Genomic DNA, 23,585 nt, shown 5'->3' on the forward strand with positions numbered 1-23,585 from the left:
TGAGCTGGGTCGAAATTCTGTAATTTTACTTTTTGACTTATTTTTCGGAAAAGAGAGATCGTATAACATTTTGGTTTGCAGTTGTGGGTAGAGCATTTAAATACCTTTCTTTTGATGTGCATTTTGATTGGGTGGGAAATAGATTTGAAAATGCTACTTTTTCGGCAATGGGTTAGCCCACGATTTTCTCGAAAAACTGAAAAAAAATCATTTTTGTGATTTATGCATCAATTGAAAGGTGGGTCGATGCTCTGTATTTTAGTGAAAACCGCATCATGTTTGGAGGCTTGGTTGAGGAAATAGAGCAACCGAAAGATAATTTGTGATGAGCTGGGTCGAAATTCTGTAATTTTACTTTTTGACTAATTTTTCGGAAACGAGCGATCGTATAACATTTTGGTTTGCAGTTGTGGGTAGAGCATTTAAATGCCTTTCTTTTGATGTGCATTTTGATTGGGTGGGAAATAGTTTTGAAAATACTACTTTTTTCGGCAAGGGTTAGCCCTCGGAAACGAGCGATCGTATAACATTTTGGTTTGCAGTTGTGGGTAGAGCATTTAAATACCTTTCTTTTGATGTGCATTTTGATTGGGTGGGAAATAGATTTGGAAATGCTACTTTTTCGGCAATGGGTTAGCCCACGATTTTCTCGAAAAACTGAAAAAAAATCATTTTTGTGATTTATGCATCAATTGAAAGGTGGGTCGATGCTCTGTATTTTAGTGAAAACCGCATCATGTTTGGAGGCTTGGTTGAGGAAATAGAGCAACCGAAAGATAATTTGTGATGAGCTGGGTCGAAATTCTGTAATTTTACTTTTTGACTAATTTTTCGGAAACGAGCGATCGTATAACATTTTGGTTTGCAGTTGTGGGTAGAGCATTTAAATACCTTTCTTTTGATGTGCATTTTGATTGGGTGGGAAATAGTTTTGAAAATACTACTTTTTTCGGCAAGGGTTAGCCCACGATTTTCTCGAAAAACTGAAAAAAAATCATTTTTGTGATTTATGCATCAATTGAAAGGTGGGTCGATGCTCTGTATTTTAGTGAAAACCGCATCATGTTTGGAGGCTTGGTTGAGGAAATAGAGCAACCGAAAGACATTTTTTGATAGTCGTCGGAGAGAATAGACGTTGTTTTGTTTAGCTGAATAAATTTCTTTTCTTTTTAATATCATAATGGTTGAAAAATGTGCGAAATGTGAAAACATTATTTCGAACAATTTCGTAATTTGTGGCGGAATGTGTTCATTAAAATTTCATGACAATTGTACATTATTACCAGAAAATGTCTTAAAGATTATTAAATCTAGTTTGAATTGTTTTTGGAAGTGCAATTCATGTGCTAGTAATTCTTCACTCGCACTTGTGTCAAAAATAAGTGATTTAAACAAAATTGTCTTGAATTTGGCTGGTGAAATTCATAATCTTAAAGCTCTATCTGAAAATAAAAACCCTGAAGAAAATCGTCAAAATGTTGAAATTGAAAAAAGCCAACTTAATAAATTAAATATAAAAGATCATGGTGAGAAAAAGTGTGAAAATTCTATCTCGCTTCATGATAATGACCCTTGCTCTTCAAACGTCTTATTGAAAAATGCAAAGCCCTTCGCGCCCCGCAAAAACGCAAAAACAAAAAACAAAAATAATTTGTGCGTGATAGGTAGTGATGACTCTTCATCGGCGCTAGAAGTATTGCCCTCTTTAAAATGGATTCAGTTGTCTCGTTTTACCCCATTAACGACACCTGATGCTATAATTACTTATGCATCTAATAAACTAAATTTAGCTAAAAACACTCTGTCTTGTTTTCCCTTGTGTAAACAAAATACTGATGTGACTAAATTAAAACATATAACTTTTCGGCTCGGGATTCCTACAACAGCATTGGAAAATGCTTTGAAAGGAGAAAACTGGCCCACGAATGTAAATGTGAAAATGTTTCATTTTTTCCCAAAAAAAGAAATTGTACAATTAGCAAGTGTCAACAATTAAACTATGCAAATAATAAACAACTAATCCCTCAAGATAAAAAACAACAACATAATCTTCAAACTCCCTCTCCATTCTCTACATCTCTTTCTTATTCGTCATTACCATTATAATTCGCACAACCGTCGTCGTCATCGCTATCACTGTTACCCTCGCCATCGGTAACATTGCCATCGCTGCAGCCACCGAAACCACCATCATCACTTCATCCTTCTTCATCATCATCATCATCATCGCCGTCATCTTGTTCTCATGAAAAAAATACACTCTCAGAATGCTGGTGGTATTAGAACAAAAACTAAAGAAATTTTTCTCGCTTCATCGTTGCATGAATATGACGTCATTATCTTTACTGAGACTTGGCTCCATGGTCACATTCAATCAGCTGAGCTCTTTGATCACTTTTTTGATGTTTACCGCTCTGATAGATGTGAATTTTCAACTCAGAGAGGAGGAGGTGTACTTATTGCTGTGAATACAAAATTCTCAAGTAAGACTGTCAACCTGCGATTCAATGATAAAAAGGTTGAACAATTATGTGTCTTGGTTGGTGTACGTAATGAAGTAGGAATATTATACAGAAATTGTTTTTGTTGTAAGCTACATTCCTCCTAAGAGCTCTACGTTTATTTATGAAATGCATTTAAATAATATTTTTCATTTCATTTCATTTTGTTTTTTATTCATTCATATAAATTAATTAAAGCTAGATACAATTATACAAATTAAATTAAATTGAATGAAGTAAAAAATAGTAATCATTCTTTAACTTATTAAGTTAGTGTTGAATGACACGTTTCAATAAATAATTTCAATAAAGGTCTGATGTGGGGTGACAATCAGTACAAAGTAAATTCGTTATTATAATTATAATAAAAGAACACAATATTTTAATCATTATACAATTATTTAATTTAAGATACAAAAGTAGAATTAAAAGATAAAAATGAAGAAGAAAGATAAAAATGAAGAAAAAATCAAAAAACGTAGGAAGAAATAGAAAAAAATTAACTTAACAATTTCAAAAGGTAAATTAATTATTGTTATTTTGTGCTGATAATTAATTTGGGATTCTTAAAATGGATTCAATATGCTCAGTTTCAACAGTGAATAGCCAGTCCTTGACTTTTTTCAAAAAAGAACTCAACCGGGTAGTGTTTCTGATAAAAACAGGCAGTTTATTGAAAAATTTAGGTGCTGTAGCAATGTAAAAAAGTGAAAAATGTGTTCTACGAGTGAAAGGTTCATTCATAAGGTGCAAGCTGTTTGTGCGTAGATCATAAATTTCTGAGTTTCTACTGGGGATGTTGCCACTTTGTTTAAAAAATTCTTTGAGTACTTTAAAAACATAGAGATGTCTCATTGGTAGTATTTGCAATTCCTTGAATAGGGGCCAACTTGAAGCTAATCGATTTTTGTTAGAAATAATCCTTATCAAGTGTTTTTGTGCTATCAATAGAGGTCTCAAATTATTAGCATAGCACCCACCCCAACTGGTTATACCATATTGAAGTTTTGACTGTGCAAGACCGTTATAAATACATTTTAATACTTTTTTTGAGCAAAATGGTTTTATAAGATACATTTTCCGAGAAACCAACATCAAATGCGATTTTAAAGTGCGAGTATGTTGCTTCCAGTTCAAATTTGAATCAATTAAAACCCCTAAATATTTAAAATGCAATACTGATTCGATTTTAAAACAACTATTGGAGCATTGAAATCTAGGATTAAAGTTGCTCCTACCACACTTGTGAATAGGTAGACAAAATTTTTTGCAGTTATGAGCATGAAAGTATAGGTTGTAATCAGGAAGCCTATTTCCAGATACTTTGAAGGTCACCAATTTTGTTTTTTCGCTGATGATAAGCTTATGAGCAGTAAACCATGTCCTTAGTGTTTCTAGATCTTCTTCAATTTTTGTTATACAATCAAATAACGTGCTAAATTGATAAGTAAAGGCTATATCATCTGCAAAAGCAGTAGATGATCCATTAAGTTTTAACTCGAATATTGAGTTTATATAAATTAGGAAAAATAACGGACCAAGGACAGATCCTTGTGGAACACCATTTTTTAAATAACGCGAATCGCTATAAGTCCCATTTACAACAACTTTTTGTTCCCTTTCTATCAAATAGGATTGAAGCCATTCAAAAGTTTTTCCTCTAAAACCTGCACTGTAAAGTTTATCGAGAAGAATGCTGTGTTCAACCATGTCAAATGCTTTTGTCATGTCAACAAAAAGTGCAATGGTGGACTTATTTGCATTAAGGCTGCCATATAATTCACTACATAATCGTAGAATAGCATCTTCTGTAGACATGTTTTGTCTAAAACCAAATTGGTTTTTACTAAAAAAGTTATTTTTATCCAAAAACGACATGATTCGCACCTTCATAAGTTTTTCGAAAACTTTGGAGATAGTTGGAAGCAAAGATATCGGTCTATAGTTTGATATATTATTTTTTTTACCTTTTTTAAACAGCGGAATAACTTCGGCTCTTTTTAAATTTTTAGGAAAACAACCGCTTTCAACACTTGCATTAAATAAGTACATCAAAACATCCACAACATAAAATGCAATTTTTTTAAGAAGAGTACTAGAAATTCCATCAGAAGTACTTGAATTTTTGTTTTTAAGCGATAGAATAACTTTTAATATTTCTTGTGATGTTATAGAATTATAGACAAAACTATTACATTGTATACCAGACATTAAAATTGAACTCATCGAGCAATCACAACTACAGTAAGAATCAACTCTAGGCTTAATTTTATCAGATATTTCAGTGAAGTATTCATTAATTTGATTAGAAATTGAACTTGGATCAGTAAAGGAAACACCATCAACTTCTAAATTTTTTATTTCAATTGGTTGCCTTTCTTTACCTAAAATGTTATCAACAACTCTCCATTCCTCTCTGACATTTCCTCTAGCTTTTAAAAACGCATCCGTATAGAAATTATTTCGAGCTACCTCAATATGTTTCTTAACAGTTTTACAGAGAGAAATATAGTGTTTTCTAAGATTTTCATTAAGCGGATGTTTTTTACATTTTTTACTAAAAGCATTCTTCCTATTTATGAGTTTGAGGAGCCCTTTATTCATCCAAGGCTTTAAATGCTTTAACCTTGAACTTTTGGTTGACGAAGATGTACAAGATTTGATATGCTTTTCTAAGATTGAAAAGAATACATCAAAAGCTTCAGAAGGGTCACTTTCTAAAAACACTGGATCCCAGAATTCATATTTTAAGCACTCATTTAGTAAAAAGTAATCAATATAATTAATGGTTTTTTTGAGATTTTTTTGACGTGGCGTTAAGTCCGAATTCAAAAAATTAATCATCGCTATCATTCTGTGGTCTGTTATCATTAGATCATACACTTTTCCATTTGAAGATTTCTTGTAATTTTTAAACCTAGCAAATATGTGGTCTATACAAGTACTAGAGGAGTCTGTCACACGAGTTGCTTCGTTTATGTAACTTTTAAGACCATTAGCTGCCATAAGTAGTAAATAATTTTCAGAATCTTTATCCGTTTCATTTAAAATGTCAATATTTATGTCACCTAATAAGATTAAGTTCTTAGCCTTAGTTATACTCAAGACATTGCTCAATTCGTCAATGAAAATACTTTTACAAAAACTATGCAGCCTATATATACAATACATGACATAGCTATCATTTTTATAACAAAATGATAACTTCAATACATCCGCACTTGTAATTTCAACTTTTGAGCTTTCACAAAAAATATCATCTCTTACATAAACAGCTATACCACCTGAGGCATATACTTCATTGCAATTAGCAAACATTGAATAACCTTGAATATTATATAAACTTAATTCATTTTCGTAGATCCAAATCTCACTCAAAACAATAACAACAGGTAAGCTATTAAACGTTTCAATATGCGCTAAAAAAGATGAAAAATTTTTTCTTAAACTACGAATATTTTGATGTAAACAAAAACAATTATCAACAAAATTAGATGCAATGACTGGATAAACACATATTTCAGGGACTGAAGGAGGGACAGAAATAGAACTATTAATATTCATATTTTATCAAAATCAGCAGCACAAAATATTCTTACTGGTTTGTCACCCTCACTCCTACGCATATAAACTCTCCCATTCTTAGTCCAAACATATTTAAATCCCATCTCAGTTTTCAGTGATAATGCCTTGTTAAGCAATTGGCGAGTCTCATATGTTAAGCAATCGTTCACAAAAATATTTTCTGATTTTCTTTTCGCATCAAACAGATTAGTTGTAAGCTGATCTCTTCTTTCTCTTTTTGTTTTCATGATCTTTTCCTTCATCAGTTGTGAAACCAATTTTACACGAAGAATGTTGATGTTGGTGCTCTTTACATTTTTGTTAGTAGCATTAGCATTAGAAGATGGTTTTGTTGTTATTTTTTTCATATAACATTGATCGATGTCTGCTTTGTTTATGTTTACGTTTAAACCATCGCACAAGACTTTGAGAGCGATATCAACGTTCGTTAAGGTGTTGTTGTTATTTGGAACGTTATAAATTTCAATGCAGTTCGCAAGAAGCTGTTGCTCTAGGTTGTTGACCTTTTCTTCTAATGCAAGTATTTTTTTATCACTTTCAATGTTTTTGGCGACAAGTGCATCGATTTGTGTCTTGTGATATTGTTTCATCAAGACAACTTCAGAATAAATCATTTCTAAGGTCACAGCTTTTATTTCTTCTTCAGGCAATGGTGTGGTGATGAACTCGGTATTGGCGGGGGTTGCGGTGTTGGCGGTGTTGGCGGGGTTGGCGGTCTTGGTGATATTGGCGGTGATGGCGGTGTTGGCGGTGTTGGGGGGGTTGGCGGTGTTGGTGGTGTTGGCGGGGTTGGCGGTGTTGGTGGTGTTAGTAGTGGTGCTGGTAGCAGTAGCTGTGGTAGTAAAGGTTGATGATGAACCAGATTGTTGTGTTGAAGCAGAATTTGCAATAACAGTGGACGACAAGGTGGAAGGTGGAGAGTGCTGAGTACATGGGAGAGGTGACTCACATGACATAGAAGCTCGACGCTGTTTGCAGCAGGAAGGGCACCTATATGCTATTTTTTCTTTTGTCAGAAAGTCAATTTCGTTGGCTGTTAATTTAACGCATTTTGCATGAAAAAACTTTTGACATTCGGTGCACTCCACTTTCACTTCAGAACCACTGGTTTTTTTTGCGGCAAATTCGGCACGACATTGTTGTTTAATTAAGGTTTAGTTTATTTTTATAATTATAGTTGCTTAGATAAAGAATAATTACAAAGTACTAATGAAAAGCTCTCGACATGAGTGTACCCCACAACGTCACGTTTCAAACTGAATTTTTATTGGAAAGGTTACATGATTACCAACTGCCTTGTATTTTAGGAGATTTCAATTTATGTGATATTCATTGGAACTATTCCGGAGATGATAAATGCTTAATTCCTTATAATGTTAAAAAAGATTTTGAAATTTTATTTATTGATTCAATATTGTCTCTTAACTTAATTCAAGTAAATTGTATAAGCAATTCTATGCAAAGATATCTAGATTTACTCTTTTTGTATAATAACCTAGCTTATGAAGTTAAAGAATCTTTATTTCCAATTGTAAAAAATACTATTTATCATAAAGCGATATGCTTAAGTTTACGAATGTATAATAATAATGTTTCTAGTTCAATTAAACAATTCCGTTGTAATGATTTTAATTTTTTAAAAGGAGAATATGATAACTTGAATGATTACTTTTTATCAATAGATTGGTCATTATATCTTTTTGGAACAAATTTGGATGCTATTTATAAAAATTTTTTAGAATGTCTATTTGATGGTTTTTGTCGATTTATTCCAAAAAACAAAAATAGGTGTAATTCAAAATTGCCTTGAAGCAACAAAAGACTCCATAATGTTAAAAATATAAAAAATAAAGCTTTTAAAAAGTTTAAGAAAACCAAGTCTGATATTGATAAAGATCGATACTGTCAGATGCGACGTGAATACGATTTCTTAAATAAATTTTTATACAATATATCTTGGATACTCAATCAAAGATATCAAGAGACCCAAAATCATTCTGGGCTTTCATAAATTCTAAGAAGCAGAACTCGGTTATTTTCAATAATATGGAGTATGACGATCAATATTCTTCAGATTTAAATACAACATGTGATTTATTCGCGTCATTTTTTGAGAATGTTTATGTGGATCATTCACCTGTAATTATTTCAGACAGTTTAAATTATCAGTTACCTGTTTCCAACTTGGATTTAGGGCACCTTTTTTTGTCATTAGACGACGTTAAGGAAGGGATTTTGAATGTTAATTCAAGTCTAACTCCAGGTCCTGATGGTATTCCATCCTATGTAATTAAAAAATGTTTGTCTTTAGTTGAACCTCTTCAAATTATTTACAATTTGTCTCTTTCAAAAGGAGTTTTTTTAGATGACTGGAAGTTTTCGTTTATAAATGTAGAATCCTCTTGATCCCAACTGCTTATCAACAACAAAGAAACAAATCACTCTTAATTTCAATTTATACTTTTACTTTATTTATCTTAAAATTACAAAAGCACTAATCGTGTCACACATTCGTCTACTTCGATGGCGCAAATCAGACTGACTGGATGTTGGATGTGTTTTTGGTTACTGTCCGTTTTGTATGTGTATGATAGTATTCGTATGTTCATGTCATAGTATGTGTGTGATGGTATTCGTGTGTTAACGTCGTAGTATCGCTATCCCACATTCGGCTATCCTGACCTTTCGTTCGACCCGAACGACTGACCCCAAGCTTTCATGAACTCGGCTACGGTACTCGTTTTTTTAGGACCCTCATGGTTTCCCACCTTTTCTACCTCATACCTATCATGACTCAGCTCCTGAACAACCCTATATGGTCCTAGAAACTTTGGTCTTAGTTTCATCCCTGTCCCAAACTGTATGCGCTTAATGGCGACTAACTCTCCTACCCTATACTTTCTCGCTACAATTCTCGGTTTGTCAAAAGACTTTTTATTTTCCCGCTGAACCTCTTGAATGTTATTTCCAGCATCTGCTTTAGATCCGGATTATCTGGAATTCTCATCTCTAAACCCGTCAAAATCCTGAAAGGACTTATCTTGGTGCTTCTAGGAGGTGAACTGTTCAACGTCTGCTGCACCTTGTCTACGTGTTTATACCACCCTTTTGGATCGTTTGCACATAGTTTGGCCATCATAGAAACAACTATTTTGTGGATCCTCTCCACCTGTCCGTTCCCTCTAGGAACTCCAGTAGCATTCAACAGATGATTTACCCCTTCAGTTTCACAGTAATTCTTAAAACTGTTCGAGGTGAAAGCTACCCCTCTGTCGGAAATAATTCTTTTCGGATTCCCGAAAATAGCTGCTTGTTTCGTCAACCTTTGGATCGCCTCATCGGTACCTGTACTCTTTGTCGGATAAAGCCAAACAAATTTAGAGAAGGCATCGACTACTACTAATAGATAGTTATACAACTTCTTGGTGTCTTCCATTGGACCCACGTGATCAATATGATAGGTCTCTAGCGGTACATCTCCCTTGTCAATAGGAATGAGTAGTCCTTCTTTTCGCCCCTTCTTCGCCTCTATGATAATGCACGACAAACAACTCCGTACGCATTCTGTAACCTTCTTTGTCAGGTTGGGAATATAAAATGACTTCTCTACTATGTCTTGAGTTTTCTTGACTCCAAAATGTCCTTGCTGGTGTGCCATTTCAATAATTTCTCGTTCCATGAGCTCTGGTACAACAATGAGCTCTCGCACTGGATCTTTAAATAGAACATCTGCTTTAAAGAAATAATCTTCATACTCTTCTCTTTCGAGAACCTTTCGCACCGCTCTAGTCCATGAATCCCTTATCTGCGCCTCTTTGATTCGAAGGTTTAGCGACTCTTCTATCATCATTGAATAGACTCTACTCAAAGCGTCCACGTGTTTCATCTTTGTTCCGGAACGGTGTTCCACCTCATAATCAAATTCTTGCAAGAACATAGCCCAACGAGCTACTCTTAACGGAACATCACGCTTCTTCAAAGTCATCGTAAAGGCGTTGCAATTAGTTACGATTTTAAATCTTGTACCCATTAAATACATCCTCCATTTCTTAAGTGCTTCTATCACCGCTAGAACTTCCTGTTCGTAGGAATGGAATTTCTCTTCGGATGCTGTTGTCTTCCTGCTCATGTATTGAATGGCATGGAAAACTCCGCTCTCTGTATCTTGTTGAAGCAACACTGCTCCGTAGCCATACTTACAAGCGTCTGTATGTACCTCCGTAATTGCTCCGACTTTGAACAGCTTCAATACAGGTGCTTTGACGAGCATAGACTTCAGTTGCGTAAACGCGAGAGGACTGTTCGTTTCCAAACGTAAACCGTACGTCTTTCTTCAACAAATCTGATAATGGCTTAGCTGTCAACGCAAAATCTTTGACAAAACGTCTAAAATAGGAAGTAAGTCCTAAAAATCTTTGTAATGCCTTTTTATCCTTTGGTATCGGATAGTTTTCGATGGCCTTAGTCTTCTCTACTGATGGCTGTATACGCCCATTCTCAACAATATATCCTAAGAAGTCAACACGTCTCTTCAGGAATTGACTTTTTTCCCATTTAAACCTTAACCCATACTCTGCTGCTGTACCTAGTACTTGTTTAAGCTTTCTTATTCCTTCAGCTTCATCTAAAGATGGTATGATCATATCATCCATATAAACGATGACTACACCGGCTTGAATTAATGTTCTGAACACGGCGGACACAAACCTATAGAATACTGCTGGGGAATTTGAAATACCGAAAGGCACAAATAAAAATTCAAACTGCGAGTCTTGAGTGACAAAAGCAGTGTATTTTCTCGACTCTGGGTGCATAGGAACATGAAAGAAACCATTCCTCAAATCCAACGTACTAAATACCTTAGCTGCCTGCAGTTTGTCGACTACGTCATCAATGACTACCATAGGAAAACTGTCCCTAACGATCTTCTCATTCAATCTTCTATAGTCGCAACAAAGTCTCTTTGAACCATCCTTTTTCCCTACTAAAACAATCGGAGACGCGTATGGTGACACGCTCGGTTGTATGATCCCTTCCTCGAGCCACTTCGCGACTTGCTCATCAACGATCTTCTGATCCGGCCTAGTCATACGTCTAGGTCCTTGCCAAATAGGAATTTCGTCCCTTAGGACAAGCTTCATTTCCATTGGCGTCTTACAACCCATCTTCGGAGAATACTCCTCAATAATACACTGAACCTCCTTTTGCAAATCCATGCAAAGGTGACTTAAATCAACCTTGGAACAATCTTGAAATTCGCCATTACTGGCCGACAAACAAATATCTTGGAATGCTTCATCTAGGACAAACACATCTTTGGTTTTCCTACAAACCCAACTATGATCCTTGACTTCAACCTTAGCCAACTCACTAGGTTCAACAAAAATCGACCTACCGGATCCCACTTCAACCTTAGCTAACTCACTTGGTTCAACATTTGTCCTACCTGCATCCGCAATACTTTTGCCCGAAACCTTACATTCTATTGGTTTCCTCTTAGTACCTTTCATACTAATTTCAACTTCATCTCCTTCGATAAAAAGATCAACTTTCCTAAGTATATCATTCCCTATCACTGCAGAATATGGCATATCGGCCTCACCTAGAACATGAAAAGTCATTTCTATCTCACAACTATCGATGCTTACTGACACCGTAAAACTTCCTTTTGTAGCGACCTCCTTCTGTCCAATACCAAACAAACTTATTTTGGAAGGTTTCAACTCTACACCACTCATGAGGAGCAAAAAATCATTTCTGATTAGGCAAAGGTCACTGCCAGTATCGACAAGAGCAGATACAACTAGTCCCGCTACTTGAATAGTTATAAAAATTCTATTCGATCCAGTTGCGAAACATACCTTGGCCTCACCCTTTCCAGAAATACCTGTGCTTGTTGAAGCAATTTGCACACTACTTCTTTCTTTCTTTACTTGAGTTTGGCTCGACCTACAATCAGATGCTTTATGACCCGGTTGCCCACATTTAAAGCATTTGAAAACCCTTGCTTCGCACTCTTTAGCGAGATGATCAGCACTGCCGCATTTAAAGCATTTCCTTGTTTCAGTTTTGCTTTGGACATTACCTACTACATAACTAGTCGACTGACTTTGGACACTACTAGATTTAGTACTTCCTCGAATTTTCTCGTATAGCCTAATTTGTTCTTTTAATGTCTTCAACGTTTTCGCCTGATATAAGCACAACTTATTTTGTCTTGAATCAGGTATACTATCGGCGAAGTACTCTATCAAGCTCTCCTCATCGAGGTCTATTGGCTTGGACAGTTCCAAAAGAGAATAAAGGTATTCGTGATTAGTTTCACTACTCCTTTTCTTTCTCATCCTCAGTTGCCTATGGATTTCTATTGCCGAGAAACTTTTAGCGAATTCCTCCCTAAGCTCCCTCTTGACACCTTCCCAACTGTTAAGCCCTTTAATGGATTTTAAGAATTTCTGAGCTACGCCCTTAACCAATTGCTTCCCAAAAATGTATTTTTGGACCTGATTCCAACCCAAAATTTCTGCATTTTCTTCGAACTCAGTGATCCACTGATTAATGTCAGTAAATCCTGTGCCATCGAAAGTTGGTAATGAGTTTTCTACATCTTTAAGTGTGAATCGGTTACCATTCGGGTATGTCCTACGATTGCTAGACTCCGCGTCCGTCATGTAATCTTCACTTTCTTCGTCCTGGTCTCTCTCAGGCCTGGACAACCGAAAGTGTTCAAGCAGTCTGTCTTGTAAAACCATCTTTCGTCCCACTGTCGATAGTCCAACTATTCTTAATTTATCCTTCAGTCCCTCGACTGACAATTCCAAAATCTCACCAACATCCATTACAATAATTATAATAGTTAAACTATAAAATAATTTAAATTTAATGATTTAAAATAAGTAGATTAATTTAATTAAAATATTTATATAATCCAAAAATTTTAAAAGAATTTCAAACTACTATTTTTCGACGCTACTGTTACCAGTTTACTTGTTTCTCTCAAATTTGTTTCTACAAAAAAGTTTAGTATACTCTTCGGCGTAGAATAGGTTGTATATCACTGCATAAATTTTCGTCCAACGCTGCTGTCACTCCAGATCGATTTTGTACACCACTGTAGACTTTTGCAAGCTTCCAGAACTTTCTGCTTTTCACCACTGTTGGGACAACTACCACGATGGTCTTCGTGATTCAACTGTATGTGTTAAGTTATTTGCTGCACATATTGTGTTGTTCACTCACATCGCTTGCGGTTGATACCACTTTTATTCAATTTTCTGTCTCTGCACTTCGGCACACATACACCTTTGTTCGTTGCTTTATATAAAATGTTATGTATCGTATACGATGTTTCGGTCCACTGTTGTTGTAAGCACCGTTTACTTTTTGTGTACCGACGCGACGCTTAGACTTTATTATTTGCAAAAATTGGCGTCACTTTGCGTTTAGGTTTTTTTTTATATTAAATAACTATGATAGGGATGATGCCCGATTTAGTTTTAAAGTTATAGTTTTTGCACAATAAAAACCATGCACATACGATTTCCTAGAACGCACTATATTAGGGATGATGCCCGATTTTAGTTCCAGATTTCAGTTTTTGCACAATAAAAAAAACAATGCACATCACCCACGATATCTCGCTCTTTCAAATCCACGGATGAGTCCCCAAATGTAGAATCCTCTTGATCCCAACTGCTTATCAACAACAAAGAAACAAATCACTCTTAATTTCAATTTATACCTACTTTTACTTCATTTATCTTAAAATTACAAAAGCACTAATCGTGTCACACATTCGTCTACTTCGACGGCGCAAATCAGACTGACTGGATGTTGGATGTGTTTTTGGTTACTGTCCGTTTTGTATGTGTATGATAGTATTCGTATGTTCATGTCATAGTATGTGTGTGATGGTATTCGTGTGTTAACGTCGTAGTATCGCTATCCCACATAAATCCCATTTTTAAATCAGGTCAAAAACATAAAATTGAGAATTATCGTGCAATCACCAAACTTTCTGCTATACCGAAGCTTTTTGAGTTGATTGTAAAAAACAAAATTTATTTTCATGTTAAAGAATTTATTTCTCCATGTCAACATGGATTCGTGAGTGGTAGATCTACTACAACTAATTTGACACTTTTTACTCAACATTTGTCAAATGCCTTGGAATCTGGTTTTCAAGTTGATGTAATTTATACTGATTTCCGGAAAGCGTTTGATAGTATTTGTATACCACTTCTTGTTCAAAAACTCAATAAATTCGGTTTCCATTCAAATTTTCTCAAGTGGATTTCAAGCTATTTGGTTAATAAAAAACAAGTTGTGAAAATTTTGAACTCGCTGTCAACAAAAACAATATATGTACCATCTGGTGTTCCACAAGGGAGCCATCTTGGTCCATTGTTGTTTTTGATTTTCATAAATGAATTACCATTATACTTGAATTTTACAAATGGTCTATTATTTGCGGATGATTTTAAAATATTTGCAACTGTTAAGAATATCAATGATTGTATATTAATACAGAATGATATTGATACTATAAACGATTGGTGTAAAAGTAATCATCTTTCGCTTAACATCAATAAATGTAGTTGTATGTCTTTTTCCCGATGTCATACCATTATTAATTATAATTATAATATTTCAAACGTCGTCTTAGGTAGAGTTTCGGAGATTAAGGACCTCGGTGTAATATTCAATGACAAATTAAATTTCTCCGGGCATATGGATTATGTTATTGCTGAAGCGAATTCAATGTTAGGTTTTCTTAAAAGAAACTGTGCCGAATTTTCGAATCCATATGCAATAAAATCCGTCTATATGTCTCTTGTACGTCCTCATTTGGAATATGCTTCAGTTGTATGGGATCCTCATTATACAGTTTCAAAAAATCGTATTGAGAAAGTTCTTTTACAAAATTTGTAGTTCGACAACTTAAATGGAATTTAGATTCAATGCCTTGTTATTCTACAAGATGCGCTTTAATTGGTCTGAACTCTTTAGAAAATCGGCGAATTGTTAATTGTGTAATGTTTGTTCATGATATATTGTCTTACCATATAAAATGTTCCGATTTACTTAATCTATTAAATTTGTATGTTCCTCAAAGATATATAAGACCAAGACAATTGTTTTATATACCATATCATAGATTTAATTATGGTTTAAATGAACCAATTTCAAGATGCATGAAATCATTTAATGAATTTGAATTATATTTAGATATAAGCCTAGAAAGGAATGTTATTAAGCAATATTTAAATGATAAATTAATTAATTAGTATGAAGTTAAAAGCAATCTGTAAGAGTTAACTCGATAGATGAAGTAAATAAATAAATAAATAAATAAATAAATAATTTGTGATGAGCTGGGTCGAAATTCTGTAATTTTACTTTTTGACTAATTTTTCGGAAACAAGCGATCGTATAACATTTTGGTTTGCAGTTGTGGGTAGAGCATTTAAATACCTTTCTTTTGATGTGCATTTTGATTGGGTGGGAAATAGTTTTGAAAATACTACTTTTTTGGCAATGGGTTAGCCCACGATTTTCTCGAAAAACTGAAAAAAAATCATTTTTGTGATTTATGCATCAATTGAAAGGTGGGTCGATGCTCTGTATTTTAGTGAAAACCGCATCATGTTTGGAGGCTTGGTTGAGGAAATAGAGCAACCGAAAGATAATTTGTGATGAGCTGGGTCGAAATTCTGTAATTTTACTTTTTGACTAATTTTTCGGAAACGAGCGATCGTATAACATTTTGGTTTGCAGTTGTGGGTAGAGCATTTAAATACCTTTCTTTTGATGTGCATTTTGATTGGGTGGGAAATAGTTTTGAAAATACTACTTTTTCGGCAATGGGTTAGCCCACGATTTTCTCGAAAAACTGAAAAAAAAATCATTTTTGTGATTTATGCATCAATTGAAAGGTGGGTCGATGCTATGTATTTTAGTGAAAACCGCATCATGTTTGGAGGCTTGGTTGAGGAAATAGAGCAACCGAAAGATAATTTGTGATGAGCTGGGTCGAAATTCTGTAATTTTACTTTTTGACTAATTTTTCGGAAACGAGCGATCGTATAACATTTTGGTTTGCAGTTGTGGGTAGAGCATTTAAATACCTTTCTTTTGATGTGTATTTTGATTGGTTGGGAAATAATTTTGAAAATACTACTTTTTTCGGCAAGGGTTAGCCCACGATTTTCTCGAAAAACTGAAAAAAAATCATTTTTGTGATTTATGCATCAATTGAAAGGTGGGTCGATGCTCTGTATTTTAGTGAAAACTGCATCATGTTTGGAGGCTTGGTTGAGGAAATAGAGCAACCGAAAGATAATTTGTGATGAGCTGGGTCGAAATTCTGTAATTTTACTTTTTGACTAATTTTTCGGAAACGAGCGATCGTATAACATTTTGGTTTGCAGTTGTGGGTAGAGCATTTAAATACCTTTCTTTTGATGTGCATTTTGATTGGGTGGGAAATAGTTTTGAAAATACTACTTTTTTCGGCAAGGGTTAGCCCACGATTTTCTCGAAAAACTGAAAAAAAATCATTTTTGTGATTTATGCATCAATTGAAAGGTGGGTCGATGCTCTGTATTTTAGTGAAAACCGCATCATGTTTGGAGGCTTGGTTGAGGAAATAGAGCAACCGAAAGATAATTTGTGATGAGCTGGGTCGAAATTCTGTAATTTTACTTTTTGACTAATTTTTCGGAAACGAGCGATCGTATAACATTTTGGTTTGCAGTTGTGGGTAGAGCATTTAAATACCTTTCTTTTGATGTGCATTTTGATTGGGTGGGAAATAGTTTTGAAAATACTACTACTTTTTTCGGCAAGGGTTAGCCCACGATTTTCTCGAAAAACTGAAAAAAAAATCATTTTTGTGATTTATGCATCAATTGAAAGGTGGGTCGATGCTCTGTATTTTAGTGAAAACCGCATCATGTTTGGAGGCTTGGTTGAGGAAATAGAGCAACCGAAAGATAATTTGTGATGAGCTGGGTCGAAATTCTGTAATTTTACTTTTTTGACTAATTTTTCGGAAACGAGCGATCGTATAACATTTTGGTTTGCAGTTGTGGGTAGAGCATTTAAATACCTTTCTTTTGATGTGCATTTTGATTGGGTGGGAAATAGTTTTGAAAATACTACTTTTTCGGCAATGGGTTAGCCCACGATTTTCTCGAAAAACTGAAAAAAAAAATCATTTTTGTGATTTATGCATCAATTGAAAGGTGGGTCGATGCTATGTATTTTAGTGAAAACCGCATCATGTTTGGAGGCTTGGTTGAGGAAATAGAGCAACCGAAAGATAATTTGTGATGAGCTGGGTCGAAATTCTGTAATTTTACTTTTTGACTAATTTTTCGGAAACGAGCGATCGTATAACATTTTGGTTTGCAGTTGTGGGTAGAGCATTTAAATACCTTTCTTTTGATGTGTATTTTGATTGGTTGGGAAATAATTTTGAAAATACTACTTTTTTCGGCGAGGGTTAGCCCACGATTTTCTCGAAAAACTGAAAAAAAAATCATTTTTGTGATTTATGCATCAATTGAAAGGTGGGTCGATGCTCTGTATTTTAGTGAAAACTGCATCATGTTTGGAGGCTTGGTTGAGGAAATAGAGCAACCGAAAGATAATTTGTGATGAGCTGGGTCGAAATTCTGTAATTTTACTTTTTGACTAATTTTTTCGGAAACGAGCGATCGTATAACATTTTGGTTTGCAGTTGTGGGTAGAGCATTTAAATACCTTTCTTTTGATGTGCATTTTGATTGGGTGGGAAATAGTTTTGAAAATACTACTTTTTTCGGCAAGGGTTAGCCCACGATTTTCTCGAAAAACTGAAAAAAAAATCATTTTTGTGATTTATGCATCAATTGAAAGGTGGGTCGATGCTCTGTATTTTAGTGAAAACCGCATCATGTTTGGAGGCTTGGTTGAGGAAATAGAGCAACCGAAAGATAATTTGTGATGAGCTGGGTCGAAATTCTGTAATTTTACTTTTTGACTAATTTTTCGGAAACGAGCGATCGTATAACATTTTGGTTTGCAGTTGTGGGTAGAGCATTTAAATACCTTTCTTTTGATGTGCATTTTGATTGGGTGGGAAATAGTTTTGAAAATACTACTTTTTTCGGCAAGGGTTAGCCCACGATTTTCTCGAAAAACTGAAAAAAAATCATTTTTGTGATTTATGCATCAATTGAAAGGTGGGTCGATGCTCTGTATTTTAGTGAAAACCGCATAATGTTTGGAGGCTTGGTTGAGGAAATAGAGCAACCGAAAGATAATTTGTGATGAGCTGGGTCGAAATTCTGTAATTTTACTTTTTGACTAATTTTTCGGAAACGAGCGATTGTATAACATTTTGGTTTGCAGTTGTGGGTAGAGCATTTAAATACCTTTCTTTTGATGTGCATTTTGATTGGTTGGGAAATAATTTTGAGAATACTACTTTTTTCGGCAAGGGTAAGCCCACGATTTTCCCGAACAACTGAAAAAAAAATCATTTTTGTGATTTATGCATCAATTGAAAGGTGGGTCGATGCTCTGTATTTTAGTGAAAACCGCATGATGTTTGGAGGCTTGGTTTAGGAAATAGAGCAACCGAAAGATAATTTGTGATGAGTGGGGTCGAAATTCTGTAATTTTACTTTTTGACTAATTTTTCGGAAACGAGCGATCGTATAACATTTTGGTTTGCAGTTGTGGGTAGAGCATTTAAATACCTTTCTTTTGATGTGCATTTTGATTGGGTGGAAATAGTTTTGAAAATACTACTTTTTCGGCAATGGGTTAGCCCACGATTTTCTCGAAAAACTGAAAAAAAATCATTTTTGTGATTTATGTATCAATTGAAAGGTGGGTCGATGCTCTGTATTTTAGTGAAAACCGCATCATGTTTGGAGGCTTGGTTGAGGAAATAGAGCAACCGAAAGATAATTTGTGATGAGCTGGGTCGAAATTCTGTAATTTTACTTTTTGACTAATTTTTCGGAAACGAGCGATCGTATAACATTTTGGTTTGCAGTTGTGGGTAGAGCATTTAAATACCTTTCTTTTGATGTGCATTTTGATTGGGTGGGAAATAGTTTTGAAAATACTACTTTTTCGGCAATGGGTTAGCCCACGATTTTCTCGAAAAACTGAAAAAAAATCATTTTTGTGATTTATGCATCAATTGAAAGGTGGGTCGATGCTCTGTATTTTAGTGAAAACCGCATCATGTTTGGAGGCTTGGTTGAGGAAATAGAGCAACCGAAAGATAATTTGTGATGAGCTGGGTCGAAATTCTGTAATTTTACTTTTTGACTAATTTTTCGGAAACGAGCGATCGTATAACATTTTGGTTTGCAGTTGTGGGTAGAGCATTTAAATACCTTTCTTTTGATGTGCATTTTGATTGGGTGGGAAATAGTTTTGAAAATACTACTTTTTTCGCAAGGGTTAGCCCACGATTTTCTCGAAAAACTGAAAAAAAATCATTTTTGTGATTTATGCATCAATTGAAAGGTGGGTCGATGCTCTGTATTTTAGTGACAACCGCATCATGTTGGGAGGCTTGGTTGAGGAAATAGAGCAACCGAAAGATAATTTGTGATGAGCTGGGTCGAAATTCTGTAATTTTACTTTTTGACTAATCTTTCGGAAAAGAGAGATCGTATAACATTTTGGTTTGCAGTTGTGGGTAGAGCATTTAAATACCTTTCTTTTGATGTGCAGTTTTGATTGGGTGGGAAACAGTTTTGAAAATACTACTTTTTTCGGCAAGGGTTAGCCCACGATTTTCTCGAAAAACTGAAAAAAAATCATTTTTGTGATTTATGCATCAATTGAAAGGTGGGTCGATGCTCTGTATTTTAGTGAAAACCGCATCATGTTTGAAGGCTTGGTTGAGGAAATAGAGCAACCGAAAGATAATTTGTGATGAGCTGGGTCGAAATTCTTTAATTTTACTTTTTGACTAATTTTTCGGAAACGAGCGATCGTATAACATTTTGGTTTGCAGTTGTGGGTAGAGCATTTAAATACCTTTCTTTTGATGTGCATTTTGATTGGGTGGGAAATAGATTTGAAAATGCTACTTTTTCGGCAATGGGTTAGCCCACGATTTTCTCGAAAAACTGAAAAAAAATCATTTTTGTGATTTATGCATCAATTGAAAGGTGGGTCGATGCTCTGTATTTTAGTGACAACCGCATCATGTTTGGAGGCTTGACTGAGGAAATAGAGCAACCGAAAGATAATTTGTGATGAGTTGGGTCGAAATTTTGTAATTTTACTTTTTGACTAATTTTTCGGAAAAGAGAGATCGAATAACATTTTGGTTTGCAGTTGTGGGTAGAGCATTTAAATACCTTTCTTTTGATGTGCATTTTGATTGGGTGGGAAATAGTTTTGAAAATACTACTTTTTTCGGGAAGGGTTAGCCCACGATTTTCTCGAAAAACTGAAAAAAAATTATTTTTGTGATTTATGCATCAATTGAAAGGTGGGTCGATGCTCTGTATTTTAGTGAAAACCGCATCATGTTTGGAGGCTTGGTTGAGGAAATAGAGCAACCGAAAGATAATTTGTGATGAGCTGGGTCGAAATTCTGTAATTTTACTTTTTGACTAATTTTTCGGAAACGAGCGATCGTATAACATTTTGGTTTGCAGTTGTGGGTAGAGCATTTAAATACCTTTCTTTTGATGTGCATTTTGATTGGGTGGGAAATAGTTTTGAAAATACTACTTTTTTCGGCAAGGGTTAGCCCACGATTTTCTCGAAAAACTGAAAAAAAATCATTTTTGTGATTTATGCATCAATTGAAAGGTGGGTCGATGCTCTGTATTTTAGTGAAAACCGCATCATGTTTGGAGGCTTGGTTGAGGAAATAGAGCAACCGAAAGATAATTTGTGATGAGCTGGGTCGAAATTCTGTAATTTTACTTTTTGACTAATTTTTCGGAAACGAGCGATCGTATAACATTTTGGTTTGCAGTTGTGGGTAGAGCATTTAAATACCTTTCTTTTGATGTGCATTTTGATTGGGTGGGAAATAGTTTTGAAAATACTACTTTTTTCGGCAAGGGTTAGCCCACGATTTTCTCGAAAAACTGAAAAAAAATCATTTTTGTGATTTATGCATCAATTGAAAGGTGGGTCGATGCTCTGTATTTTAGTGAAACCGCATCATGTTTGGAGGCTTGGTTGAGGAAATAGAGCAACCGAAAGATAATTTGTGATGAGCTGGGTCGAAATTCTGTAATTTTACTTTTTGACTAATTTTTCGGAAACGAGCGATCGTATAACATTTTGGTTTGCAGTTGTGGGTAGAGCATTTAAATACCTTTCTTTTGATGTGCATTTTGATTGGGTGGGAAATAGTTTTGAAAATACTACTTTTTTCGGCAAGGGTTAGCCCACGATTTTCTCGAAAAACTGAAAAAAAATCATTTTTGAGATTTATGCATCAATTGAAAGGTGGGTCGATGCTCTGTATTTTAGTGAAAACCGCATCATGTTTGGAGGCTTGGTTGAGGAAATAGAGCAACCGAAAGATAATTTGTGATGAGCTGGGTCGAAATTCTGTAATTTTACTTTTTGACTAATTTTTCGGAAACGAGCGATCGTATAACATTTTGGTTTGCAGTTGTGGGTAGAGCATTTAAATACCTTTCTTTTGATGTGCATTTTGATCGGGTGGGAAATAGTTTTGAAAATACTACTTTTTTCGGCAAGGGTTAGCCCACGATTTTCTCGAAAAACTGAAAAAAAAATCATTTTTGTGATTTATGCATCAATTGAAAGGTGGGTCGATGCTCTGTATTTTAGTGACAACCGCATCATGTTTGGAGGCTTGGTTGAGGAAATAGAGCAACCGAAAGATAATTTGTGATGAGCTGGGTCGAAATTCTGTAATTCTACTTTTTGACTAATTTTTCGGAAACGAGCGATCGTGTAACATTTTGGTTTGCAGTTGTGGGTAGAGCATTTAAATACCTTTTGTTGGAGCTCAAATCATCATAAATTACTTTATTTTTGAATTAAATTTTGAATAATTAACTTACTCTTAAATTGAATAAATTCTACTACTTTTATTACATTTATTTTTGAATTTGGCGCTTCATTTATACCATTCGCCATAATAACTTATTGTTGAATTCGCCTTAAAAATGTTACTTAAAAATAACGTAATTTCTCTCTCTAAAAATTTGCAATAAAATGTATGTATAAATAGAAGCTTTCAACTTTAATAAAATCTCTTTTCTTGTTCAAAAACCCTTAGGGGAAAAATCGCTGCATTTTCATTTCGTCGTTCGCTACAAGTTTATAGTTTCGCTTTTATAGTATATCGGCTATAATATAGTAATTTAAAAGTTATAGGATCTAAAGTAATTTCGCTTAATTTATCTCAACCAGGATCTACCTATCTTTTTCATAGAAAAGACAAAATAGAGTTCCCAGGTTGACGGTCAAAGTTGTTTGATCGTACATTTTTGGCGCCCAAACGTGTTTAAAGTGGTAATCCACATAAATTCCTATACAAAATTTAAAAAGAAATAAATTCTGTGTGAAAACTTATATATTTCTTGCACTAAAAGTGACTATAAAAACTATAAACTTAATCAAAAAACTATAAATTAGTGCATTAAAAGTGAAAATTTCATCGGTTACGTCGCGCTATCGGTTTCGTGTCGCGAGTGCATGGTGTTGGTGCTAAAATCCAGGAGAAAGGAGAACAAAATCCAAGGAGAAAACTCTCATCAATCATCCCAGAAGAAGACGAACCAGCAGGTTAAAAAGCCAGAGAAAATTGTGGGAAATAAGTATAAAAATTCCCACCCAGGTATGTCCGGTCTGAATTTTATTCAAATGTGCGTTGTTCCAGCATCATAATTCATAATTTTAAAGCTAATTACAACATAAAAGCTAAATACAAAAAAAAAAAAAAAAAAAACGCACATTCGACATACAAAAAAGACCATTAACTTGCTATTACCTAAATCTTCAAATGTACATTATATATATATCTAAACTATATACATACATAAAATATATTCTAACTATATTTAAATAAAACTATGAACAACATATCCTGCTTTATAAATAAATTCCATAAATAAATATTTAAATATAAAACTACATAAACTAAATAACATATATCGAACATAAATTCATTCGCTAACCATAATCAGCATCCGCATAATTTATGGTGCTTTCATCACGTAAAAATTGATAAAATCCACAAAAGTGTAATTACGATCCACTTTTGGGCGAAACACACACACACATTCACACAATATTAAAAAGCTTTCGTTTCCAACATATTTTCGAAAACTAACCCATTGACGCACTCACCACACCATTGCATAATATCGTTTCGCTCTATTCGCTCGTTCTCTCGTTACTTACAATCCACAAATAGGATCCATAGTATACACACCTGATTTCGATTTCAGTGCACAGATCAACATTTCGGCACACAACATCATT

General features: G+C 34.6%; 2 protein-coding genes across 2 annotated transcripts; both read right to left on the reverse strand.

The window, feature by feature from the left end:
* Positions 1-6,061: 6,061 nt before the first annotated feature.
* Positions 6,062-6,700, reverse strand: LOC129947027 (uncharacterized). The gene has a single exon (XM_056057437.1). It carries the CDS (start codon positions 6,698-6,700, stop codon positions 6,062-6,064), a length of 639 nt encoding a protein of 212 aa, XP_055913412.1.
* Positions 6,701-6,717: 17 nt separating this feature from the next.
* On the reverse strand, positions 6,718-12,925 carry LOC129947034 (uncharacterized). Its single transcript, XM_056057451.1, has 3 exons — positions 10,287-12,925; positions 9,304-10,207; positions 6,718-6,918 (listed from the first exon to the last, which is right to left on the reverse strand). Exons 1-3 carry the CDS (start codon positions 12,923-12,925, stop codon positions 6,718-6,720), a joined length of 3,744 nt encoding a protein of 1,247 aa, XP_055913426.1.
* Between the last annotated feature and the right edge of the window lie 10,660 nt (positions 12,926-23,585).

The sequence above is a fragment of the Eupeodes corollae genome, chromosome 1 (assembly GCF_945859685.1).
Source record: "Eupeodes corollae chromosome 1, idEupCoro1.1, whole genome shotgun sequence".
In the NCBI taxonomy this organism is placed as follows: Eukaryota; Metazoa; Arthropoda; class Insecta; order Diptera; family Syrphidae; genus Eupeodes; species Eupeodes corollae.